The following is a 27575-nucleotide window of genomic DNA, read 5'->3' on the forward strand; positions in this document are numbered from 1 at the left end:
GAGAGACAGAGACAGAGAAAGAGAGATAGGAAAGAAGAGAGATGAAAAGCATCAACTCATAGTTGTGTCACTTTAGTTGTTCATTAGTTGCTTCTCATACATGCCTTGACCATAGGACTCAAGCTGAGCCAGTGACCCCTTGCTCAAGCCAGCTACCTTGGTATTCAAGCCAGTGACCTTTGGGCTCAAGCCAGCGACCAGGCTGGTGACCTTGTGTTCACACTGGAGAGCTAGCGCTCAAGATCAACTCTCTATCCACTATGTGCTATCACCAGTCAGGCCAAAAGCTGGTTTTTTCAGATCAACAAAACTGACAAACCTTTAATTAGATCGATAAGAAAAAAAGAGAAGACTCAAATTACTAAAATCAGGAAAGAAAGAGGTAACACTATCTTACAGAAAAAATAAAAGAGATTAGAAGAATACAATGAACAATTTGTATGCCAATAAATTAGATCACTTAGATGAAACTAAAAAGTTCCTAGAAAGACATAAATTTCTGAAACTGATCAAGAATAGAAAATCAGAATAGACCGGTAACAAGAATGTGAATTAATAATTTTAAAGCTACCCACAGGAAAAGCTGAGGTCCAGATGGCTTCCATACTAAAAACTACTACATACTACAAAATATTTATGACATATATTGACTACTACAAAACATCTAAAAATAATATGAAATTCCCAACTTATTCTATGAAGTCATTACTATTATATGTAACCAAAGACATAAGAAGAAAAGAAAGGCATATCACATAAAAGTTCTCAACAAAATACTAGCCAACCAAATCCTGCAACATATAAATAGGATTATATACCATGACCAAGTGGGATTTATTCCAGGAATGCAAGGTTGGTTTAAAAACAAAAATCAATGTATTACATCAGGTTGATAAAGGACCTAAATCACATGACCATTTCAACAGACACAGAAAAAAACATTTGACAAAATCCAACAACCTTCATGATAAAAAGACTTAACTGGGAATAAAAGGAAATTTTCAACTGGTAAAGAGCACCTACAAAAAAAGCAATAGCTGATCTCAGATTTAATGATAAAAAACTGACATTAACTTAATGTAGAAAGACTGAATGCTTTCTTCATAGGACATACAATTTTCCTCCTATCAACACTATACTAGAAGTTCTATCCATGACAATTAAGTAAAAGAAATGAAAGATATCTACGGTATATTGGAAAGGAAGAAGTAAAACTTTATTTACTATATCTAATTTGCAGGTAATAATATATACAGGACATCCTATGAAATCCACTAAAAATCTATTAGAATAAGAATTTACTGAGGTTTTAATATACAAGATTAATACTAAAAAATCAACTGTATTCTACACTGTAGCAATGAACAAGCCAAAAGTGAATTAAGGAAATAATTCCATTTATAATATCATCATAAAGAATATAGTACTTAGGTATAAATTTAATAAAAGCATAAAAGTTGTACACTGAAAACTACAAAACATTGTTGAAATAAAGAATATCTAAATAAGTGTAAAGACATTTCATATCCATGGATAAGAAAAATTAGACATGGCAATACTCCCCAAATTGAGCTACAGACTTGAGGGTATTCCTATCAAAGGCTCATATGCCTTTCTGCAAAAAATTAAATGCTGAAACCATTATTTATATGGTAATATAATAGTACCAGAATAGTTAAAAAATCTTTTAAAAAGAACAAAGCTGGAGGACTTACACTTTCCAATGTCAAAACCTACTACAAAATTATAGTAATCAAGACAGTCTAGTCAAAGATAGGTATAAAAATGAATGAAAAGGAACTGAACGTCCAGAAATTAAATCTTCACATTTGTCATCTGGTGTTTTACAAGGGTTCCAGGAAGTCATTGAGGAAAGAATGGTTTTTCCAATAAATGATGCTGAGGCAATTGTACATCCATATACAAAGGAATGGAACTGGAACTCGACCACACATCATATATAAAAATAGCAATCATAGAATCAAATGTAAGAGCTGAAATTGTAAAACTCTTAGAAGAAAACATAGTAAATCTTTATGATCTTGGAATAGGAACTGTTTATTAGAGATGGCACAAAAATATGTGAAAAAAGAGAAAAATTCATAAACTGAACTTCACCAAAATAAAAATTCTTTTGCTGCAAAGGAAATTACCAAGGAAGTCAAAGACAACCTATAGAAAGAGAGAAAATTTTTGTTTATCATGTACCTGTTGAGGAACTTGTATCCAGAATATATAGAGAATTCTTACTACTCAACAATAAGAAGACAAATAATTCAAATAAAAGTGGATAAAGGATTTGAATAGACATTTCTCCAAAAAATGTAAAAATGGCCAATAAACATAAAAAGGTGCATCATTAACATTCAGAGAGATACAAATCAAAATCACAAAATAGCAGTTCATTTTCACTAGAATGACTACAATGAAAAGGTCAGATAATAACAAATGTTTGTGAGGATGTAGAGAAAATAGAATCCTCATGCACTGCTGGTGGGAATGTAAAATGGTGCAGCCACTTTGGAAAAAAATTTTCAATACCTTTATGGGCTAAACACAGTATCACTACATGAATGAAATTCCAGTCCTAGATACACAGACCCAAGAAAAATGAAAATATATCCATGTAAAAAACTTATACATGAATGTGCATAGTGGCATCACTAATAACAGTCAAAAGTGAAAACAACCTAAATGTTCATTTTCTAATGAATGAACCAACCAAATGTTATATCCATACTACCGAATACCATTCAGCAACAAAAAAGAATACTGGTATATGCTATAATATGGAGGAACCTTGAAAACATAAGTGAAAGAGGCCAGATGCAAAAGACGACATATTGAATAATTCCATTTGTGTGCAATGTCCAGAATAGGAAAATCCATAGAAACAGAAAGTAGATTAATGGTTGGTGGGGCTGGAATAAGGGGTGCATTTGATGGAGAGCAGGAATGAGAAATGACAATGTGCATGAGGTTTTTTGGGGGATGTAGAAAATGTTCTAAAATTAGATGGTGGCAATGGCTGCAAAATTCTAAATATACCACTGAACTGCATACTTTAAATGGGTGATTTTGTGGTATATGAAATACATCTCAATAAAGCTGTTAAAAATACATTTACTGGCCTGATCTGTGGTGGCATAGTGGATAAAGTGTCGACCTGGAACGCTGAGGTTGCTGGTTCCAAACCCGGGGCTTGTCTGGTCAAGGCACATGGGAGTTGATGCTTCCTGCTACTCCCCCCTTCTCTCTCTCTCTCTCTCCTTTACTCTTTCTTTCCCCTCTCTAAAATGAATAAATAAAATCTTAAAAAGAAAAAAAACATTTACCACTAAGAGTCTGATTCCTGTGTTTAGGCTTCTGTTCCACCACATGTCTATACCAGAGGTCAACAAGTGCACTGCTGATACAATGACTATCTCCAATAAGGCATTTTCTGTATTCTGCCATACCTGCAGTACACAAATTACCCACTTGATTAGGGAAAATTTGATAATCTGTGTAAACTATTAAATAAAATCACAATTAAATTTAGAAATAGGAAAATATTAAGTGCATACTAAGATTACCATTCTAAAAGCTCTTGTGAATCCAATGGAGACAGACACAGAGTAGAGCCCTTGTAAGGAACTGTCCAATGAAAGATATGCTATCATAGCAAAAGGTGACACTAAGACAAACAAAATAAGACAAAGTTAATTAAGGCAAAGTAACCCCTTCTACCATATTTTATTTTGGCCAATATGAGGTTTTTTTATAAAGCAATTAGCTAAAGAAAAATATGAATAAACCCAAACATAAAATAAATGCTTATATGAAGTGTATTATACAAATACAGGAATTCTATAATATTTCAGTACACTTCATATATATATATATATATATATATATATATATATATATATATATTACAAGGTGAGATTTTTACCTTCCTACCTAGATTTAGCAAAATCCGTCTGGCAACACCAATCTTCATGAGCCTTGCTTGCTTCTCTAGGAATAATGTCACAGTTTGCACATCCTTTGGATAGAAAGGGTTTCGGAAAATTCCAAAGATATAGACACTCTGAATTTCTCTAAGTATCCACAGCATTAAAAATAATATCATCAAAACATAGCCAACAATAGCCTGCAGGCTGTTTTTGGAGATCTGTGAGCAAGAAGCAAAGTGATGCAGCAAAACACTTTCTAAGAGAGCCAAGACTAATATAATGATGTAAAAGAGGTATTCCTTCCGAGTAAACTGTTTTTCTGAACCACTGGGTAAAGCCTTAGATTTGGTTCGAACTCTGTGTCTGGCTACACTGTGTTTGAAGGCAAACCCCATCTCACTTAGGTTAAGACTCAATAAGAACCCAAGTCCAGTCATGAAGAGAACCATTCCAACAGTGCTGGGAATGAAATACGATGTTACAGCTGTTCCGGCAGAAATGATGAACATTATTAATAACCTGGAGAGAAAAAAAAGGAGTTGCTTGAAAAGAAGTGTCTTTAAGAGTAAGTTCCATATAACTTTATTTTTAAAATAATTACCGTAGGTGGGTTGACACAGATGAGCCTCCAAGGCCAAACTCTAAAATCTGCTCCATTACCCATAAGAAAAGTGCATCCGGTGGGGGCAGAATCCCTAGTGCCCACAGAAAGGGTAAAAATATAAACAAGATGTGTAAAATCTGATTCATTTGTTCTAGAGCTGGTATATTTGCCATAAACCTATAGGAAAAAGAAAACATTTAAGTCATACAAAATAATATATAGCAGAGAATCTTTTCAGGAAAAATAATACATACACACACCGTTCTCCCCCTGCCATACACACCTCCCCCCAAACAAAAGAACACTTACAGAAAAGTCCTAGTCCCAACTTTCAAAAGATTAACACATATAAATTGTGATCATTGTCCTTTCCTTATACCAGGAACTATCCTACCCAACAGTGTACAAAGTTAGCACTTAGAGAATATGTGGATTCAAATACGGAAGATATAATTAAAAATAACTTACTGAATGAAATTAAATTTAGCAGTCTGTAAAACTGAGACCAGGGCAAAAACATCTCTCCCTTAAATGTTTAAGCTACATTGGCTAAATTCTACCAATGAGTCTTTTTTTTTTTACAGAGACAGAGACAGAGAAAGGGATAGATAGGGACAGATAGACAGGAATGGAGAGAGATGAGAAGCATCAATCATTAGTTTTTCGTTGCGACACCTTAGTTGTTCATTGATTGCTTTCTTATATGTGCCTTGACCGTGGAGCTACAGCAGACCGAGTAATCCCTTGCTTGAGCCAGCGACCTTGGGTCCAAGCTGGTGAGCTTTGCTCAAACCAGATGAGCCCGTGCTCAAGCTGGCAACCTTGGGATCTCAAACCTGGGTCCTCTGCATCCCAGTCCAACGCTCCATCCACTGCGCCACTGCCTGGTCAGGCTACCAATGATTCTAAATTTTTTAATTTAAATTTGTAAGTAACTCTAGGAAAGCCTTACTGCTGTTCACCCATTAGCAGCTGGCAGACAGGACGTTCTTCTCTTTCTTCCCCTCTCTCTTGTACTGTCTTGCTCCCAGGTCCCAGAATTTGAATTTAGATAGTAGAAGTCAGCAACATCAGATTATGAATGTCTCTGTGGGTTAGCCTGGAAACTTAACTAGCACTTGTAATATTGCTTCTGTTTTGTATATACAGTGGTATGTATGGATTTGAGAACACAGGTATATACAGTGCAATCTCATAAATTATAGATGGCTTTTCTCTTAAGTGAAGAAACTGGTTTTTGATACAGTACTGACCAGTTAAATACAACATTATTAAGTTATTTCAAATAATTCAATAATTTTAAAGCATAAAAGAATAAACATCAATATGTTACTAGTTTTTGGAATGAGGCTAAACAGTTTGTCTGAAAAGCAATAATGTAATAGTAGTTATATACTTCCAGAGATAATTTTCAGAAGACATAAATCTCAAAATTTATAGCATAATTGCACTTGAATACTTGAGCTGCTAGAAATCAAGGTCAAGGAGAAAGGCAACTTCGGTTATAATCACCACTTAAATGTATGTTAACAATCCAGAAGCAAATGTATAAAAAACTACAGATATAATAACAGTCTAATGTGCTTGGCCACACGCATACCAGGGCTATGCCAGCTAATGCACTCTGCATCATAATGTATGTCCTTCAAATTTTTATAAGCAGAAAATTAATGAAAATAAGGTTAACAATGTGATGCTAAATTAGAGAACAATATTTTGTGTAGGATAGTTTAAAATAAGATTCATTGTATCTTGAGGAGAAAACACTGAAGTAACAAAAAAGAAAATCAAATCATACAAAATAAGCCACAGGAGGGACAAAGAAAACATGGAGATATATACTGTTATTATTATTTTTTTAAGATAACGCTTCTCTTGCTAATATAGTCAAGGTATATGATAACGTGTAAAAATAATGTATACTCAGGACACTATTTTATCCAAATTAGATTTTACTTCCCAAATCTTTTTGTTCTTATCAGAAGCAATGAGCAATGGCACAGAAAAGTATTTATATACAAAGAGATAATAAATAAATAGAAGCAAATGTAATTAAGGTGACCAAACATTCTGATTACATTTTTGTATATGACTCAGCTCTAAATAGATAATTATGATTATTTTATATGAAAAAATGTTGAAATTCTAATTTTTCTGATAAGGTAAGGATTTTCTATGGCAAAAAAATCTGAGCCCTCAAGAAACACAAAACAACTACTTTGTTTTGACTCCAACAGCCATAGAAGTATTTCAAATTCTATACACTCACTAGAATCCACATGCCCAGAAAAAAGATGTTCTTTATAGTGGATAAGAGGCTATAAATATGCATCATTCATTCAAACAATTCCTGAGTCTGTGAACAACGCACTGCAGATGTAGCACTTGACTTTGGTAAAACTGCACAGAATGAGTCATTAAAAATTATTAATATACAACTGTACTGGGTAGAATAAAAAAATGGGAAAAAAGAAAAGATCACTACACTGTAGGACTCAGCTCTTCAATGTTCATATTCTCAAAATAAAATTAAGACAATTTGATATATATGACAGTTGTCCATATTTGAATACTGTACACATTTCATATATTATTTATTTGTAGTATCATACCTACCATAGAATGATCTTGATTGTTATTTTTCTAATAAGAAGGTATTTTCTAAAAATGAAATGGGAGGTAATTTTTCTGAACAAAAATAATTATTTTTCTTTAAAAATAAATTTGAACACTCCCTTTCTTTCAGCTAATTTTTCTCTCTGTAATTATTAAACTGTAAACATTAAAACTATATGAAATCGAAATACAATGGAGTAAAAAAATTTTATGTTTTTAAAGAAATGAGTAATACAGAAAATCAAGGTAACCAATTTATAAATTAAATTTTTTTTTTTGAGGAGGGGGAGAGAGAGACAGAACATTGAGCTGCTCCTATATGTGCCCTGACCGGGGATCGAACCAGCAACTTCTGCATTTTGGGGCGATGCTCCAACCAACTGAGCTATCCGGCCAAGGATTAATTCTTTTATTTATTGATTGACTTTTAGAGACAGAGAGAGGAAGAAAGAGAGAGGGGGTGGGGGAAGGGAAGCATTCATTTGTTGTTCCACTCAGTTGTGCATCCATTGCTTGCTTCCCGTGTGTGCCCTGACAAAGAGTGAAACCCACAACCTTGTCCTTTCAGGATGACATATTTAATCGACTGAACTAACAGGCCAGGGCCAAATTAACTGAGATTTTTTGAAAATTAAAGAACCTAGGGCAGTGGTTCTCAAACTTTTTGAAGTTGGAGCGCATTTAAAATCCTACAAACAATTGTAGGTACACTATATACAAATTTCTGAGAAATATAATAATTAAGTCAAATATTAAAGAAAAAAATATAAAGTCCAAGCGTGCTTTTATGATAATTAAACAAAATAAATACAAAATTAAATTGACATTAAAAAACATTTTGTTACATTTTTTTGAGTTATGCTTTTTAGAATTCGTAAAAAAGGGGTTAAAAAATAAAAAAACAACAAAAAAGTTATCTTTTTTATATTATATATAGATACATTCTTAGTATGATTTAGTAAATTTGGCAGGTCCCAGAGCAAACGTGTTAAGTTTTTTCATTCTTGTGTTTATGAGAAACATGACCTGATGTGTCCTAGCGATTTCTTCAATGTTTGGGCATATATTTGAAAGGCAAACTCTCATTTCCTCATAAATACATTGAAGAATTCCTCTCTTTTTACTCTTAATTGTGTTCAGTGCAGAAAACCCCCACCATACATATCATCTTAACTTTACACCAAACAAAGGATAGAAGAAACTTGCCTCCAGTCTTTCCGGGGAACATGGGGGGTAGTGTAAACAGTCCAGCACCACAGCTTAACAGCCTTTTGCAACCTAATCAGGCAAGTGAGGTGGGGGGTTGGGCAGACTGTCAGCTTATAGCCAATTCCGCACACCTCTGTTCTCCAAAAAATCTAAACTTCAAATATCCTGTTGGTTTTTTGGTCCCCAACAGGTATATATTTATCTGGAATACCGTAGTGCGCACCTGGAAATCTTCTAGGGCACACCAGTGCACCCTGACACACACTTTGAGAACCACTGACCTAGGGCATAATTTTAAATGCAAAGATGTATAATTTCTGATTTCATAAGTAGCACAGTGAGATAGTAACTTAAGAATTTGTACTCTGAAAACAATAACCGTATCAGCTTAAACCTTTTAAAAGCAGTCAAATGTACATATATTTTAAACTCAATTTTACTGCTACTGTTTCAAAACCAAGCATTTAACTGTAATATATTTTACAGTAACGAAATGGTAGTGGTTCTGAGAAACCAGTTATAAATGATTTTCCCATAAATTTGATTAGATGAAGAACTACAAGGATATTATAGTATCCAATGGTTAACAAATGTAGCATAATTAGAAGAGATTAAGAGTTAAGAAACAGCAGACACTTAAGCAAAAGTCAGTTTCAGTGCACAAGCTTGCTAAATATTTTTAAATGCCTCATTATATTTCAGGCCACCACACATACCATTTTATACACGCCACCATAGGCTAAGTGACTCACACAACAGAACTTTCTCACAGTTCTGGAGGCAGGAAGTATGAGATCAGAGCGCCTTTACGGTGGGGTTCTAATGAGAACTCTTTTCCTGGCTTGCAGACAGCCAACTTCTCATTGTACCCTCACATGGCAGAGAGAGAGAGAGAGAGAGAGAGAGAGAGAGAGAGAAAGAGAGAGAGAGAGAGAGAAAGAGAGAGAGAGATATCAAGTGCTCTGGTGTTTCTTCCTATAGGGGTAATAATCCCATCTAGGGCCACCTGAATGACATAATTACGTCCCAAAGACTCCATCTTCAACTACCATCACATTGGGGACTAGGGATTTAACATATGAATTCTGAGGGAACAGCCTATAATATTCCACTCCGGTCTCCCAAATTCATGTTCTTATATGCAAAATACATTAATTCCATACCAACAGCACCAAAAGTCTTAACTCATTTCAGCATCAATTCTCAAGTCTAGTTTCATCTACATCCAGACATAAGTGAGACTGTTGGTACAACTGATCCTGAGCAAAATTCCTCTCTAGCTTTGAAACTATGGAAATCAGACAAGTTATGTCCTTCCAAAATACAGTGGTAGAACAGGCATAAGTAGTCCTATTCCAAACGGGAGAAACAGGAAAGAAGAAAGGCGTGACAGGTCTGAATGAAGTCCAGAACCTAGCAAGGCAAATTTCATTAGGTCTTAAGGCTGGAGAGTAATCCTTCAGGCCCACAGGGTGACAGTGTCTCCCAAACAGCTCTCTAGGTAAAGGTCCCACCCCCACGGTTCAGTAGGGCTGTGTCAGTTCAAGGATTCCAGCTGTGGCCTTCTAGCCTGATGAAACCAAGGGTAATCTCTGAATCACTTGCAGGGTCATGTTTCCCTCTTCTTAAAGAATAGAGCTTATTCACAGACAGCTAGGTCTTATTATTTGACAGGTCTTCCATCCTGTCAAATCTAAGAAGTCTAACAGCCTTCATTCATCTTGTATAATTCCACAAACTATTCAGTGATAGTTCAGCCACACTGTTGGTATTCTCTTCAGCATATGCTTTCTCATTTTTGCAATATAAATAGGTCAAAAAATTTCCAAGTCTTCATGTTCTGGTTATTTTTTGCTTAGCAATTTCTTCTTCAATTTCTCTCTCCCCTTTCATAGTTTACTATAAGCACTCAGGAGGAATCAAGCTGTTCTTCAACACTTTGCTTAGAAATCTCCTCATATACATACACAATCTCATCACATTCAAGTTCTACCCTCCACACAACACTAGAAAATAGTCCACCCAACTTCTTTGCCACTTTAACACATGGATCGCCAACCTTCCACTTTCTAATAACATGATTTCATGTCTGTCTGAGAACTCAACAGAATCACCTTTAATGTCCCTATTTCTAGTATATACATCAAAACTCTTCCAGCCTTCACTCACTACCTAGTTCTAAAGCCACTTCTACACTTTGAGGTTATTGGTTACAAGAGCACCCCCACCTCTAGGTATGAAAATATGTCTTAGTCAGCTTGGGCTGTCATAACAAAATGCTGCAGACTGGGTGGTTTGAACAACAGAAATTTCTTCCTCATTGTTCTGGAGGCTGGAAGTCTGAAATCAGAGTGGCATTATGGTTAGGTTCTGGTGGGAACTCAACTCCTGGCTTGCAGATAGCCAACTTCTCATTGTATCCTCAAGAGATCAAGCTCTCTGGTATTTCTTTCTATAAGGGCACTAATCCCACTAGACTAGGGCCTCACCTTTATTATACTAATTGCCTCCCAAAGGCCCTATCTCCAAATACTATCACATGGGGGATAAAGATTTAAACACACAAATTTGGGGGGAACACAAACAGTCGGTCTGTAACCTGACTGACCATTTCTACCTGGACACTAACCTGTAAAAGAGAAAGCTGCAATCTACAGAAACAAAGAAATAAAAGTCAGATTTAGAAAAGGCAAGCAAATGGGGTTATCAAACAATTCTGTAAACAAACATTTTCTATTTTTCTTTCATAGCCAATTGATTTAAAAACAATATTTCCTTTAAATAGTTATTATAACAAAATTGGATGTTATTCTATTCACCATTAATTTACTCAATCTGTACATAATATTTATGTACATAAATTTTAAATTCTTCATGTTCTCCTTACCAGGAAGTTCCATCTCTTTCCACATGTTTTAGCCAGCTATCTTATAGGCACAGCTCCTTATTTAAAGTGAAACACAGAATTGAAATTTTGCTGACTTATATATGGTCTTTTTACGCTTCAATAAGATTTAATTACTGCTTTAGTATGTTTAACAGAGATTAGTCCTAAGAGATTAATCATCAAAACAGTTATCCAATGATTTGTCTTGATGACTTCCAATTTATAGATACATTTTTTAATACTAAGGAGAGTGTTCCTATTATGTATGCTTAAAAACAAAGCAAATTATAAAGTATCTGATAGCTTATTACCTGTATGCAAGATCTACAGAAACAAAGAAAAAAATATAGAGAGGTCTCATAAGAGGAATGATTTCATAAGTATCCTGGGTTTGGAAAGTCGCAGTTTCTACAGCTGTGTTTACAATTAACGAGTATTCTCCAGTACATAATGTCATCCATCCAAAGAAAAACAGTAGAACAGTGCCTCCTGCATTGCCATACAGCAAGGTCATTCTATTCGGGAGCAGATACCACGTTCCAAGACCACACATTAACCCAGCAAGAACAGAATGAAAAACCGTATTGGCTATATATTTCTTGCCAGGAATTAGAAATTTGATAGTCTCAGTACCAGCACAACTTGTAAATTCATGCTCATCTTCCTCTGCTAAGATATCTGTCCTTAGCATTCTTTCTACCGTCACTGATTTGTTTCTGGCATAGAAACTTGTGACCTGGATGAGAAATGCAGTGAAGAGCATTAGTCCGCCTGAGAGTGCTGCTGTGTAATAGTCTTCCAGGATGCCTAATTGGTACAAAAATGTTCCTATTCCACCCAAAACCCATGGCATCAGGAAGAGGATAATTTGATTAATATATACGTAGGGAGGGGCACAGTAGCCTAATTTGAGTCGAGGGCCTCCAAGAACAGTCTGTGTAAAGCGCTTCAGAAGGAAGTCCTTTTTGTAATCATTCAGTAGAGGCACGCCAGGACTCATCCTTCTCACTCAGGGGTATCCTGAAAGTCACATCCTTTTCTGTAACACAGCAGCCTCTGGAAAAAAAAAGAAGCAGAAAGAGAAAGAAGTCATTATTTAAAAAGTAATTTAAAAACATGTGGGGGAAAGCCACCATTTCTATTTTACTTCCTTAATTCCTCAAGGGCAGGATTGAAAGCTTCATTTCTCGACCTCCTCCCCATTGCCTGACTCATACTTGGCACTAAACAAATAGTGGTTGTTTTTTATTTGAAAAACATTATTAATTTATCTAGTACTTGAAATCTGGAATTAGATCTTAAAGTTAACTCACGTTTTTAGATTTTGAGACTAAAAAAGCTAGTACTCTCACCTCAAAACCTCAAATCTGGTTTAATAATCATTTCCCTGAGAGCTTTTGTAGTTTGATTAACTTTTTCCTCTATTACAAAGATCAGAAATTTTTTTCTGTAAATGGCCAAACAGCGAACATTTCAGGTTTTGTGGACCATGTGGTCTCCGTGACAATGACTGCCCCCTGCTGTTGCCGCAGAGGAGCAGCCACAGATAATAGGTATATATAAATGGACAGGGGTGGCTGTACTCCAATAAAACTTCTCAGCATTTACCCAAACAGGCTGTGGGCAAGATGTAGCCTGTGGGTCATAGTTTACCAACCCCTGCCCTATAAAATAAGGATATTCTCTATAATTACCTTAAATTAAATTGTAAATAGAAGGGGTAAAGAGAAATATTGAGTGTTAGTAACATCACTTAACAATTACAGTAAATTTAGGATTTTCTGTAATTTAAAAAGTCAAATCCTACAGTTCAATATGTAGTAGGAAAAATAATGACTGCATTGTTCAAATCAAAACTTCAGGTATCAGAGTAATGCTTATTATTAGCTACTTTACCACACAGGCAAACCACTTCATGATTCAAATTTTAATCTCTTTCTGTTGTCAGTTTCCAAAATTCTACCAGCACTAGGAAGGCACTTGAGACAACCCATACATGCTTCAGTGTAGGTCAGAGACTTTCCACCAGTGCTGCAAGAATTTTTTTTTTTTTTTTCATTTTTCTGAAGCTGGAAACAGGGAGAGACAGTCAGACAGACTCCCGCATGCGCCGGACCGGGATCCACCCGGCACGCCCACCATGGGGCGAAGCTCTGCCCACCAGGGGGCGATGCTCTGCCCATCCTGGGCGTCGCCATGTTGCGACCAGAGCCACTCTAGCGCCTGGGGCAGAGGCCACAGAGCCATCCCCAGCGCTCGGGCCATCTTTGCTCCAATGGAGCCTTGGCTGCGGGAGGGGAAGAGAGAGACAGAGAGGAAGGCGAGGCGGAGGGGTGGAGAAGCAAATGGGTGCTTCTCCTATGTGCCCTGGCCGGGAATCGAGCCCGGGTCCTCCGCACGCTAGGCCGACGCTCTACCGCTGAGCCAACCGGCCAGGGCTAAGAATTTTTAAAACATGTAATACCTGACTAGTCAGGGGCATGACCTCTTTTCCCTTCGATTGTCAAATAAAACAATGACAACAGCCAACATAACAATAGTTGTCTGGTGTGAATGCCCTGTCTTGAACCATAAATACATATATTGGCTAAACAACAGAGTTGAATCTTATTGGTCATGTCACATAGGTTGTGTCTGATTGGTTAATTCTTGGTACCAGAAGTCCTTATATACAAGTATAAGTACCTGATTTTTTAAAAAGTCACTTCGGAGCAAAAAGGGTAGGTAATTACTATTATTTTTTTAAAATAACAATGCAATCAAAATTTTACCTATTTTTTTTGTCAGATTGGCAAAAAAGTTATTTTTTTTGTGCCACAGAATTTTAATAATTAATTTATGTGTGCCATGAGATGAAAAAGGTTGAGTATCACTGGCCTAGATTATTTTAACTTAAGGGCCACAAAAATCTATGTATCATATAATGTGGATTCTCTTATTTTCAATTTTTCCTTTTTCTAGAATACACTCAGATGCTTATTTGGAAAAACAGCTGCTTGACACAAGGTCAGTTAGCAGAGTATTACTTCAGGGATCATATGCTGTGCTAGAAAAGAAAAATTATTTAAAGCCATCTTGATGGTAGAGAGAGACTTGACTTGGGATAGTGAACACACAATGCAAATGATGTACTGTAGAATCATGCACCTAAAACCTGTATATGTTTTTTAAAAGCCATCTTCATACAGATAAACATATAGACCAATGGAACAGAGAACCGAGAAACAAACTTTTACATATATGGTCAAATATTTGACAAGGGTGCAAGTCCATTCAATGAGGAAAGGGCAGTCTTTTCAACAAATAGTTCTGGGAAAACGGGATATCCACATGCAAAAGAATGAAGTCAGACCCTTACCTAGCACCATATACAAAAACTAACTCTAAATCTAAGACCTAAAACAATAAAGCTCTTAGAGGAATATCCATGAGAAAAGCTTCTGACATTGGATTCGGCAATGAGTTTCTGAATATGACACCAAAGTACAGGTAACAAAAGAAAAAAATAGACAAATTGGACTTAATAAAAATTTAAAAAGTGTGTGCATCAGAAGACACTATCAATAGAGTGAAAAGCAACCCAAAGAATGAGAGAAAATATTTGCAAATCATATACCTGATAAGGGTTAATATGCATATTAAGTACATTATCACACTCCTAAAATTCAACGACAAAAACAACCCAATTCAAAAGTTGGCGAAGGACATGAATAGGCATTTGTCCAAAGAGACATACAAATGCCAATACGCAAATGAAAAGATGCTCAACACCACTAATAATTCATACCCATTGGGATAGCTACTATCAAAAAAACAAAAAAACACAATATGGAAAAACTGGAATTCTTGTACACTGTTGTTGGGAATGTAAAATGGTACAATTTCTGTGGAAAACAATATGGTGGTTCCTCAAAAACTTAAAAATTGAATTACTGTAAAACCTAGGAATTCCACCTCTGATTATATGTACCACAAAGAATTGAAAGCAGGGTCTCAAAGAGATTATATATATAAATATATATATATTAATATATATTAATATATATATATTTATATATATATAATAATGCTGCATTATTCACAATGACTAAAATATGGAGGCAACCAATGTCCATCAAAGGATTAATGGATAAGCAAAATGTGGTATATACTTATAAGGGAATATTAATCAGCCTTAAAAAGGAAGGAAATCCTGCAATATGCTACAACATGGATGAACCTTGAGAACGTTAAGCTAAGTGAAATAAGCCAGTACCATTACAAATACTGTATGATTCTACTTATATGAGGTACTTAGAATAATCAAAACATAGATAAAAAGTAGAATGATGGTTGTGATTTGCAAGGAGGGCAGGAGAATGGGGAGTTATTGTTTAATGGGTATAGAGGTTTTTTGTTTGTTTGTTTTTGTATTTGTATTTTTCTGAAGTTGGAAACGGGGAGGCAGTCAGACTCCCACATGTGCCCGACCGGGATTCACCCAGCATGCCCACCAGGGGGTGATGCTCTGCCCATCTGGGGCATCACTCTGCCACAATCAGAGCCATTCTAGCGCCTGAGGCAGAGGCCACAGAGCCATCCTCAGCGCCCGGGCAAACTCTGCTCCAATGGAGCCTTGGCTGTGGGAGGGGATGAGAGAGACAGAAAGGAAGGAGAGGGGGAGTTGCAAGGCTACTCACGATAGCCCTGCAAGTAACTCACAAAGCAGATGGGCGCTCCTCCTGTGTGCCCTGGCCGGGAATCGAACCCGAGACTCCCGCACGCCAGGCTGAGGCTCTACCACTGAGCCAAACGGCCAGGGCCATGGGTATAGAATTTTACAAGATGAAAAGAGTCATAGAGAAGGATGGTGTTGATGGCTACACAACAATGTGATAATGTACTTAATATTACGGAACTGTACACTAGAAAATGGTTAAGATGATAAAATTTGTTATATGTATTTAACGACACATAAAATTCAAAGCCATCTTTAAAACAGCCTTTCTTCCTGTCAGTTTAAAATAGTTTTTCTGCAAGTCAGTTCTACCCAATCAAAATTAGCCCTGGAGAGAGCTTTCGGGTATCACAAAAGGTTTTGAGGTCACCACTAAAATTTATTGCCTACAGCACCTCTTGTTATACTGTTAGGAAGTTCTTTCAAGTATAAATACTGTCTTATATCTTCAAGCCATTGGTCTTAGTTCTGCACAGAACAAGTTACAGCTTTTACTCACGATAGCCCTGCAAGTAACTCACAAAACAGCAGAATCAGAGGGAATGTGTGTGGTTGATGGTTCAATTGAGGAAATGAACAGACTGCCTCCTTGTCCTTTGCTGCCTCCTTGCCCTTTGAAATGAGCTTATCTCCTGTACTGATGTCAGGCTCAGAGTACTGTATTCTGATATGATTGTTCCATAGAAGCCATAGGGTAAGTAAAGGCACATTCTTGTGAGCAGGGGAAAACGTTCTGATTTCATTTATCTATGAAGGATGTCATCAGACAGGAAAATACACTTGGATGGCTGGCCTGCAATTTTTGAAGACTGTGGATAGCTTGCAATTTCCACAGGGAGTTAGAAAAAGCTGGTGTCTCCTGCTCCGCTGAGGCAAGTGAGGAACAGGGTAAGATAGCTTGCTGGGAAAGGGAGCCCAAAACTGAAGCAAGCCACTTACAAACTAGATTATCTAGCTGCATGTTACTACACATGCTCATTTAACTTTTAGCATTTGTTAGTCTTTTGTAAAGTTTAGTTTAAGTCAGTGGTTCTCAACCTTTCTAATGCTGTGACCCTGCAATACAGTTCCTCATGTTGCGGTGACCCCAAACCAAAAAATAATTTTGGTGGCTACTTCATAACTGTAATTTTGCTACAGTTATGATTCGGAATGTAAATACCTGATATGCATTATGTATTTTCCGATGGCTTTAGGCGACCCCGCCGAGGTCGCGACCCACAGGTTGAGAACCGCTGGTTTAAATGTTCTTATCCTTTGGATAGAATACTCTGTGATTTTATTTCAAACAGTAAAATATTCTAAAGATCTACTGTTGATGTGGAAACATGAAAAGATTCCCATGACATACTGGAAAGTAAAGCAATTACACTCAAGACCTGTTTGTATTCTGAAAATAGTACATACTCTTGTATGTATACATGGTTGTATAGGAGTAAAAAGTTTCAGAAGGCATATACACTATGCAGTGTTTGTATTTTACATATAACATTTTCTTTTCTTTTTCATTAATTTTTATTCAATGAGAGGAGAGGAGGAAGAGAGATGGACTTCCATGTATGCCCCAACGGAGATCTACCCCCAAGCCCAATAGGGGGTGATGGTCTGCCCATCTGGGACATTCCTCCATTGCTCAGCAATCAAGCTCTTCCTAGCACCTGAGGTAGAGGCCATGGAGCCATCCTCAGTGCCTGGGGCCAACTCGCTCCAACTGAGCCATGGCTACAGGAGGGAAAAAGAGAGAGAGAGAGAAGTGAGAGGGGTGGAGAAGCAGATGGGTGCTTCTCCTGTGTGCTCTAACTGAGAATTGAACTGGGACATCCACACGCCGGGCAAGACTCTACCACTGAGCCAGCTGGCCAGAGCCCATATAACATTTTCACATTTCTTCAGATTATGAAGTATCCTCTCTAACTCTCAACCCCGTACCCTGCAAACATTCTGTGCACTTCTGCTCAAACGCTCTCTTTTGCCTAGAATACCCTCTACTTCCTTCCCTAAGTAGTAATCTTAGGAAACTTTCAAGATTCAGTCTACTCTTTTCTGAAAATTTTGCAGAACACTTGGGCCATGCCCCTCTTCTTTCTGTATATCAAACACACTGCTTGTTCATACTACTCATCTTTTAACATGTATCAATATAAGGTGTTTCTTGTATTCACCTTTTCACATGTTATTTTTTCATACGTCTTTTTTCCTCTACTAAAAAATTATTTGTGGGTAGGGGCCAACTCTTGAGATACTTCTGATTCTCCATAATATTTAGTAAAATAACCTGACATGAAATGGCATGTAATACATTAATGGCATAGCTTAAATGAGATGATTAAAGTTGAGAAACATTAACTATTGGTATTTAAAAGGGAAGTTGTGGTCTTGGCTGGTTGGCTCAGTGGTAGAGCATCAGCATGTGGAAGTCCTGGGTTCGATTCCCAATCAGGGCACACAGGAGAAGTGACCATCTCCTCTACCCTTCCCTATCTCCCTTCCCTCTATCTCTCTCTTCCCCTCCTGCAGCCAAGGCTCCAGTGGAGCCAGTTGGCCCGGGCACTGAGGGTGGCACTATGGCCTTGCCTCAGGCACTGAAATGGCTCTGGTTGCAATGGAGCAATGGCCCCAGGTGGGGCAGAGCATCACCCCCTAGTGGGCTTGCCTGCCAGATGCATTCTGGTCGGGTGCATGTGGGAGTCTGTCTCTGCCTCTCCATTTCTTATTTAAGAAAAAAAAAATTCCAGCATATCCTCCTCCACTCAAAACAGCAAGCCCATAAACACTTTATTCCCAGGTTTTAATTGTTTGGAAAGAATCTTCACTAATTTTTATTATGAAATAAATAATGGTATTTATTGATAGTCTTATTGGGTCAGAGAAGATTTTGCCTAGAGCAGCATATCCCAAAGCAATACAGGAGCAGGACCTGCCAGAGTGAGAAACGTGACCAGGTTTCTCCACTGGAGAAGGAAATGGCTGGAAAATTTTAACATGTCAAAAGTCCAATTTGTTCTTTGTCCTATGCTACACTTTAATTTCCTTTATGGTGAAGATGGAGGAGCTAGTTCATACCAGGAGAGAAAAGCAGAGGTAGAACAATAGGCATAAGAGGAAAAAAAAGGGGGGGGGGGAGGACAATCAATAATGAAGTCAGAACAGACAAAGAAGTATTGATATAAGGAGAATTTGAGTTCCCTCAAGAAGCCTTAGAAGCATGAGGGAGGATATTGGGATGGTAATTTGTATTTAATAGGCTTTCAAAGAAAGGCTGGGAAAAATGTATAGAAAAGGAAAGAAAAGACAAAAATAAAAGAAAAATGAAAAAGAAAGGCTGAAGGGTACAGGATTACTTGCCTTAAACAATGTTTCTTGAAAAGGGGTCTACGGTCAAAGGAGTTTGAGAAATTCTACACTGGACTGTCATCTTGAAGAGTCATAAAGAGCATCAGCAAGCTAAAGATTTTGAAACATCTCTGAAGTTAAAAGAACAACACAGCAAACCTGCTTAAAATATGTAATCTGAGTTTTCCAAATTTATTTGACTATGAAACCCATTTTGCCCATGATATCTAATGTGTAGAGTGTTTTTATGGAAACTAGTTTGAGAAGTATTGGCTGGGGCTTCAATTACGACCTTAAAATTTTAGCTAAGCCAAGGAGAATATAAAAGGTCAAGGAGGAATGTCATGAACAAAGGCACACAAGAAAAAAATTATTGGGCTTATTTGAAGGTAGCAAGTATAGGTTGCTAAAAGACCAATTTAAAGTATGGTTGTTGTTTTTTTCTACTCTCTTAAGGATAAAAGAAGATTACATGTTAGATACTGGAAAATAATATAGGGCAAAAATTATGATAAATTGACACTGTTTGACTTTTAATTACAGATCTTGGAGTATTTTAAAAATATTTTCTTTGTAGAAAGCAACAATTACATTTACATGGAGATCTTCCAAATTTTAATCTGGATTACTATTATAGAAAAATAAAATCAGAATAATTAAAATTTAATCCGTGAATGAGAATTTGGCACACTCTTTGAAAGACTGTTAATTCTCAGACAGATTGATGCATTTATACAGCTGCTACCTCCAACATGTTAAAAATGAAAAATGACTCAAGGCTTAGAGAAAAAAAATAAAAGCTGGGAAGAGGGAGGCGACGGGATAAAGATAGCATCCTAACACTGACTCAGGCCATATGCTTCCCTCTTACACTGCTCTGAAGGTGGGGAAACAAAAACCGCCATGGAAATGTTGCTTTACTTGGAATTTGCTCTGTTTCATATGCATTACCTGATCAAAAGAGAGTGTACTAGGAGGGAATTCTTAGTTACCAAAACTTTAACTCAGCAATCATGCAAAACACTTGCCTGAAAATCCTTTAAAACAAAGAAAGATAAAAAGTGGCAATTTTCTGGGATTATACTAAATTATAGTCCTCTAAATTTGGCAAATAGGATTCTTAAAAATAGAAGTCTTAGCAATTGTCTGAATTTTCTTTAGCAAAGGTTACTTTTTTAAAAATCAATCATTTATTTTTATTGATTGCTTTCATTCATTGAATACACTCATTTCTTTTTCTGTTCTGTTAGATTGATTTTTTTTTATGGTAAACAGGAGTGTATCTACCCTATTAACAAATTTTTAGGGTACAATAGAATATTATTAACTAGCAACACATGTTGTACAGTAGATCTCTAGAACTTACTCATTTTGTATAACTAAACCTTTGTATTTATTCAACAGCAACTCTCCATTTCTTCCTCCCTCAAGTCCCTGAAAACCATCATTCTAATTTCTGTTTCTAGGAGTTTGATGATACCTCATATAAGTGGAATCATGCACTATTTGTGCTGCTGTGATTGACTTATTTCATTTACCATGATGTCTTTAAGGCTCATCCATGTTGCAGATGGCAGGGTTTCCTTGTTTTTTAGGGCTGAATAACATTGTATACATATACTGTATTTTCTCTTTCTTTTTTTGTGTGTATGACAGAGAGAGGGAGAGACAGGGATAGACAGACAGGAAGGGAGAGAGATGAGAAGCATCAATTCTTTGTTGCAGCCGCTTAGTTGTTCACTGACTGCTTTCTCATATGTGCCTTGACCGGGGACTATAGCAGAGCAAGTGACCCCTTGCTTAAGCCAGCGACCTTTGGGTTTAAACCAGTGACCATGGGGTCATGCCTATGATCTCACACTCAAGCCAGCGACCGTGTGCTCAAGCTGGTGAGCCTGCACTCAAGCCAGCGACCTCGGGGTTTCGAACCTGGGTCCTCTATGTCCAGTCCAATGCTCTATCCACTGAGCCACTGCCTGGTCAGGCCCATATTTTCTTTATTCATTCATCTGTTGATGGATACTTGATTTGCTTCCACTTTTGAGCTACTATAAATAAGGTTGCAATGAACATGAGGGTTCAAATATCTTTTTGAGATCCTGGGTATCTGGATAAATACCCAGAAATGAAATTGCTGGGTTGCTCTATTTTTAATTTTTCTTTTTTTTTTTTTGGAGAACTCTACGTACTATTTTCCATAGCAGAGGCACCATTTTGCATTCCCAGTTTATAAGGGCTCAAATTTCTCTACATCCTTGGCAATGCATATCTTTTGTAAAATAAATACATAACAGTGATCCTAACAAGTCTGAGGTTATACTGGATACATACATATTTACTGAATAATTCTGCACTGTGTCTCAACTCTATTTTTGTTGTACTTTTGGAAAACTTACTATCTCCTAATTATTTGTTAATTTTTATTAAATCTATTTTTAATTTATAAGAGTACTTCCTTAATCTCTTAATATTTTTTTATAGAACCCAATTATTCCATGAATATAATCTATCTGCAAATATTCACTACACACATGTATATGTTTGCATGTGTAGCTAAATGTCATTTTTAAATGTAAATTGCTTCTTGGTGTCCTTTGCCTTTTTTTATATTGTAGTGTTCACATTTCTTATTAATTTGAAAGAACTTTTTATATATGAAGGATATTAACACTGACACATTAGGATCCTTTTTCTCCCCTATGTTAATTTGCTGTGAAAGTAGTTAGAGGATGCTGGTAAGAATTAAAGATTACAATTTGTCGTTGTTAATATAGACTAAATGTATTATCTTTTCTTTCATAGAGAAATAGTTAAATGATAAATTAGTACTTTCTACAAATTTAAACTTTTGAATAACTTAATAGGTGATAGCAATAAGGCTGGTCTCTGACCCGAAGAAGTTTATAATCCAGTAGGATAGAGATGATTTTCCTCTCAAATAACTGTTACTGGTAAAAGCAACTCCAAAATCATTTCAATTTTCATTATCAAGAAAACAAGCAAGTTTATAAATAGCCTTAAATTATTAAACAAAATTAAACTTAAGAAAAAGTAATTCCTGCTTATGTTAAAAAACTCCTGCATAAACTATCAGTACAGTAATAACAGCATGCACTTACCCATGTTCCTAAAATGTATTTTTAAAAATTCATGAGGAAATATACTAAAGTTCCACTTTTCCAAGCATCACCACCCTTACTAATTTGGAAAATGGCCAATAAGCACCCAAGACAGTGCTCATTAGGGAAGAGTATCATTACTCATTAGGGAAATGCAAACCAAAACCACAAGGAGATACCACTTCAATCCACCTGACTAACAAGCTTCCGTGAGGTTTTGGAAGAATTAGAAACTTCAAGTGGTAATGTAAAATGGTGTACTATTTTTCAGCTACTCTGGGAAACATTCTGGCAGTTCCTCAAAAAGCTAAACATAACAGTGCCCACATGACTTTAAAATTTCATTTCTAGGTATTTACCTAAGAGAAATGAAAAAAAGTCTACACAAAAATTTATACATGAAACTTCATAGCAGAAATATTATTAACAGTCCCAAAATAGAAACAACCCAAATGTCCACGAACTAGATGAAATAAAAAGTGGTATACACATACAATGTTAGATCATTAGGCATAAATAAGAACGAAGTGCTGAAATATGCTACAACATGGATGAACCTTGAAAATAAAATCCTAAGTGGAAGAAACCAATCACAAAAAGACACATATTATTTGATCCCATTTATATAAAATGTCCAGAACAAACAAATCTCTGAAGGCAGAAAATAGACTAGTGTTTGCCTACACTGGTGTGGATAGCGAGAATGGAACAGGGCAGAGTGATTGCTAAAAAGTACAAGGCATCTTTTAGGGGTGATGAAAATGTTCTAAAAAACCTGGAAATGCTGAGGTTGCCGGTTCGAAACCCTGGGCTTGCCTGGTCAAGGCACATATGGAGTTGATGCTTCCTGCTCCTCTCCCCTTCTCTCTCTCTGTTTCTCTCTCTCTCTCCCTTCTCTCTCTCTCTCTCTCCTTTCTAAAATTAATAAATAAAATAAAAACAAATATTAAAACTATTAAAAAATAAAATAAAATTGACTGTAGAGTAGTAAAGGTTGAACAATTCTATGACTATACTAAAACCTATTGAATTGTACAGTTTTAATGGGTGAGTTGTATCTCAACATTGTTCTTGCAAAAAAGGTTTCAACTTGGTATTTTCGGTGGCAGTTAATAACTAGTAGGCAGCTGTTTAAGAAGGAAACTTAAAAGAGTAATGTACATGCCCCAACATGTAAATTACTGAAATAGCAATACCTGTAATTGGAATGATAAAGGTTTGGGGATTTATCATGGGTGACAGAGCATACCCAATAACATAAAGATGGCTTTTGCCCTAATTGCAGGAATGAGCTAATCAAGAACAGACAAACACTGAATATTACACAGCTGAATAAGAAAGGAATAACAATAAAGCAGATAATTCAGAGGCCTGATAAATAACTTCTAATGAAGTAGAATTCATGGAAGTAAACGCAGGTCCTTGACAGAGTTGTGGAGAAAAGGAGATCAATGGGTAAAGACTCATGGACAGGAGACCATAAGAAGACCAATTTGGGGCAAAAGTGGTTTATTTGGAGATAAGGAGAGAAAAAGTTCAGTACCATCTAAGGGGCATAATTTGTTAATATTGGGGTAACATGGCCACTCCTAAAACAAGGATTAAAAGGGCATTTTCTATTTCACACGTGTCTCTTAGAAACAAAATGCTGTAAGTCAACGGACTAAAACGCCTTAAGAAAGCTAAACTTGCCTGCCCAGGCGGTGGCGCAGTGGATAGAGCGAGCCCCGGACTGGGATGCAGAGGACATCACCGGTGCGGGCTCATCTGGTTTGAACAAAAGCTCACCAGCTAGGACCCAAGGTCGCTGGCTCCAGCAAGGGGTTACTCAGTCTGCTGAAGGCCCGTGGTCAAGGCACATATGAGAAAGCAATCAATGAACAACTAAAGTGCAGCAATGAAGAATTGAGGCTTCTCATCTCTCTCTTTTCCTGTCTGTCCCTACCTATCCCTCTCTCTGACTCTATCTCTGTCCCTGTATAAAAAGAAAAGCTAAACTCATATAGTATTGATACTTCTAGTGACTGAGTTCATCTGAAGTCTTAAAGGGTGCAAAAATCGCACTTGAAGGTTTTATAAAGAACGAGAAATCTGTTGCAATTAAAACTGGAAGAACAACGTGTCTTGAAAATAAGGCAACAAAAGAAGTCCCCAGGTGGGTGTTGGGGATCGAACATACCTCGAGTCACCCCGAGGTTAGAGGCGATGCAAAGGCATCCCGACTGTACTTTTGCAGGTGAACAGGTTGGGCGCTCCCGCGGGGAGGCTGCCTGCGGCCAGAACCGGGAGGTTGAGAAGCTGTGCCGACCAGGCAAATAGCTCCCCTCTGCAGCGCCGAGGCCCGATACACGTTTCCATGGCTAACGTCAACTCCGGTCCGCACGGAACTGAGCGCGCGCTCGGGGCCGGGCGGGGCGGATCAGCTTGCCACGCCCCCAGGCCTGCTTTCGCTCCAGGCGGCCCCCTTGGGCCCCGCAAAGCGAGGAGGAGTGGGGGAAGAAGTGCCCTTCGTAAGCTCCAGACTTGGACAAAGTTCGCTTGGGCGCAGATGAGCTTAGCCGCCCGGGACCTGGCCTTCCTTTGGATCCAGAAGCGGCAGCAACAGCTACGAGATAGCCCTGAACTTTCAGCAGGACCGCACCCTTACGCACGAGCGTCGTTGCCCTGGTAACGTGACGTTCCTTAGCGGAGTAGTAGTCTCGCGCGTATAGATGCACTACCGCCATTTTGCTAGTGTCGGGTCCCCGGTGGTCTGACCGCCCCCTGTGGCGTGTAGTGCGACCCCTGCCGCTCAGGGTCCTGTGACCTCCAGGAACCATACGCTCTTTGGCTGTCACCATCCAACACACCAACGGTAATAAATGCTTCTAAGTGATACTTCATACGTCCAGTTCGGCTTGGAAGATTTGGAACTGCACAGAAGGTGCTCGCTATAGCTCCTTTATTGAATTTTCCCATCCTGAGTGGATTTGACCGCATTTTTAAATGCGAGGAACCAAAATGCCTATCACTGAAACATGCAACTATGCTATCTGCTTATTAAGAACCTAAGGAAAAGCCCCTGTGTTCCAAATGGGGAAGAAAAACTTGTGGTGGATTATTACTTAGCATTAATTTCATACCCGGGAATGATTACAGGATGCCCACAGAGTCCCTAGTTTTACTGGTTTAAAAGTTACCCTTACGCCCTGTGCCCACCGCCTCCATTTTGCATGAAATTTCATTTCTTTCCCATGTTCTGGTCACCCTTCGTATTGCTGGTTGAAAGTCTGCAAGGCAGCCCGTGAGAGCTTTAAATTGGTCTCACGATTTAGCCGTTCCTGGAAGGGAACTTGGAAGCCAATTTGTCGGTGTTGTACCCGCATTTGTGATGGCCACCGGGACTGTAGCAATTCTGCGTACAACTAGGGACTTCTGAGTGGCTTTAGGACTGTCTCCTTTGGATCTCCTAATCTCAAAATGATACATGCGGCCTTTTTTGTTTTTTGTTTGTTTGTTTGTTTTCTGACTGTAATGGAAATGATGGCTTAGTTCTTAAGCATTTAGGTTTTCAGGCCATGATGGAGAAAAAACTTTTTTTGTGTGTTAATATTAAAAGAAATCCACGGCTTATTTAAAAAAAAAAAAAAAAAAGGATGTAACTGTCCAGAGGAAAAGTGTAGTTTATTGGAAGCATGTGGAAGAAAACCCTCTGCAGCATCAATGGTGTGTATATATTTTTCTTCAAGGACACAATTTACAGGTAGAACCTTTAATAGTTTGGTATAAAGGGGAAATGTGCTCCTGGTTCATCCCTACCTAATGTTTTCCACTCTTGGGGAAGACATAACCCCCAGCCATCCTCTGTCAGAGTACCACATTAAGCATCTTTGAAAAATCAGCTACTTCTAGGAAGTCAGTATAGTATATATAGTTAAGAGTAGAGGCTCTGGAGTCAGAAAGCCTGAGTTGGAACCCTGATATCACCACTAAGTACACTACTTGTGTGATCTTTTGATTACAAGATCTCTCTGGCACTCAGTTTCCATATCTTGTAAAATTGGGCTAGGAATAGAGACAGAACTCACCCCACAGAGAGTTGTCTAGATTGTATTAAATCAAAGAACTAAATCTCTTAGTGAGGAAACTGGCACAGCTTAAGTGCTTAGTTAGCTATTATCTCTATGTAGAGAGGCTGTATTTATAATGCCTGTTTTGTCACCCTGAATTACAAATAACCCAACTAGAGTGAAAACTTTTGTTGTTAAAATACCTGCAGTAGATATTTGGTGGTTAAATTTCTATCTTTTCCCAGTGTTTGTAGTTTGCTTTATCTTAGAATAAAATTAGTAAAGCTTATGGCACAGACATTTGGTTAACTGTGTATAAAGTAATCATTCAACATTTATTGAAATAGTGGATGCTGTTTGCCAGGAACCACACTAATTGCTGCAGATACCAAGTCAAATAAAACATTATTCCTGTCCTCAAGGAATTTACCAAAATATCACTTAGAAGACTGACAAGGATATAGTAATGACAGAGTGTGTGATAAACAAATATAGCTCTGGAGATATGCAAGCAGAGAAGTGGAGCACAGAAATCATTCTTGGGAAACTCAGATGGCTGCAATTGAGTTTTAAAAGATAAGTAGAAAGTAGCTAGATGAAGATATGGGTGCCTTCATTCATTCAATCAATATTTATAGCATATATGGAGTCAGGTACGCATATACCTTATTTAATCTTAATCTTATGATATAGCTTATTATTCTCATTTCAAACATAAGGAATCTGAGCTTATGAAAAGTAAAATAAGTGATATGATCTGGAATTGAGCACATCTGAATGTCTACAATATCCACATTTTTTTTGTTACCCTGCTGATTCACATAAAATGAAACTTTACCAAAAATCTAGAACTCTTTTTTCAGCCAGAGAAAATGTAAACAGGCATTATAATGGCATACATGTTACTGTGTGATAGTAATGCTCATTTTCAGTTCACGTTCATTACTCCTCTTAACAAAAAATAAAAAACAAAAAACCCATAAAATCCTTACTCTGCTCTGTTGCCCATGGACCACTGACCAGAGGGCTCTGGAAATAAGCATGCAGAGCTGCAGCGCAGGGCAAGATGAGTTCAAGAGGAGGTAAAACGGCCTCATGGAGCT

The 27575-nt window shown here is 37.3% G+C and overlaps 1 protein-coding gene across 5 annotated transcripts in view; it reads right to left on the reverse strand.

Moving 5' to 3' along the window:
* Window positions 1–27089, reverse strand: part of PCNX4 (pecanex 4) — a 43399-nt gene extending 16310 nt beyond the window's left edge. Inside the window, exons 1-7 of one of the 5 annotated variants that reach the window (XM_066272549.1) lie at window positions 24603–27088; window positions 11566–12310; window positions 7159–7203; window positions 4540–4719; window positions 3943–4457; window positions 3576–3676; window positions 3336–3458 (exon numbers count right to left, since the gene is read on the reverse strand). In XM_066272549.1, the coding sequence (XP_066128646.1) occupies window positions 3336–3458; window positions 3576–3676; window positions 3943–4457; window positions 4540–4719; window positions 7159–7203; window positions 11566–12254 (1653 nt within the window). In that variant the 5' untranslated portion in view covers window positions 12255–12310; window positions 24603–27088. The other 4 variants (XM_066272551.1, XM_066272550.1, XM_066272552.1 and 1 more) reach the window with 4 other exon arrangements.
* Between the last annotated feature and the right edge of the window lie 486 nt (window positions 27090–27575).

This window comes from Saccopteryx bilineata, chromosome 4 (genome assembly GCF_036850765.1).
Source record: "Saccopteryx bilineata isolate mSacBil1 chromosome 4, mSacBil1_pri_phased_curated, whole genome shotgun sequence".
Taxonomy (NCBI): Eukaryota; Metazoa; Chordata; class Mammalia; order Chiroptera; family Emballonuridae; genus Saccopteryx; species Saccopteryx bilineata.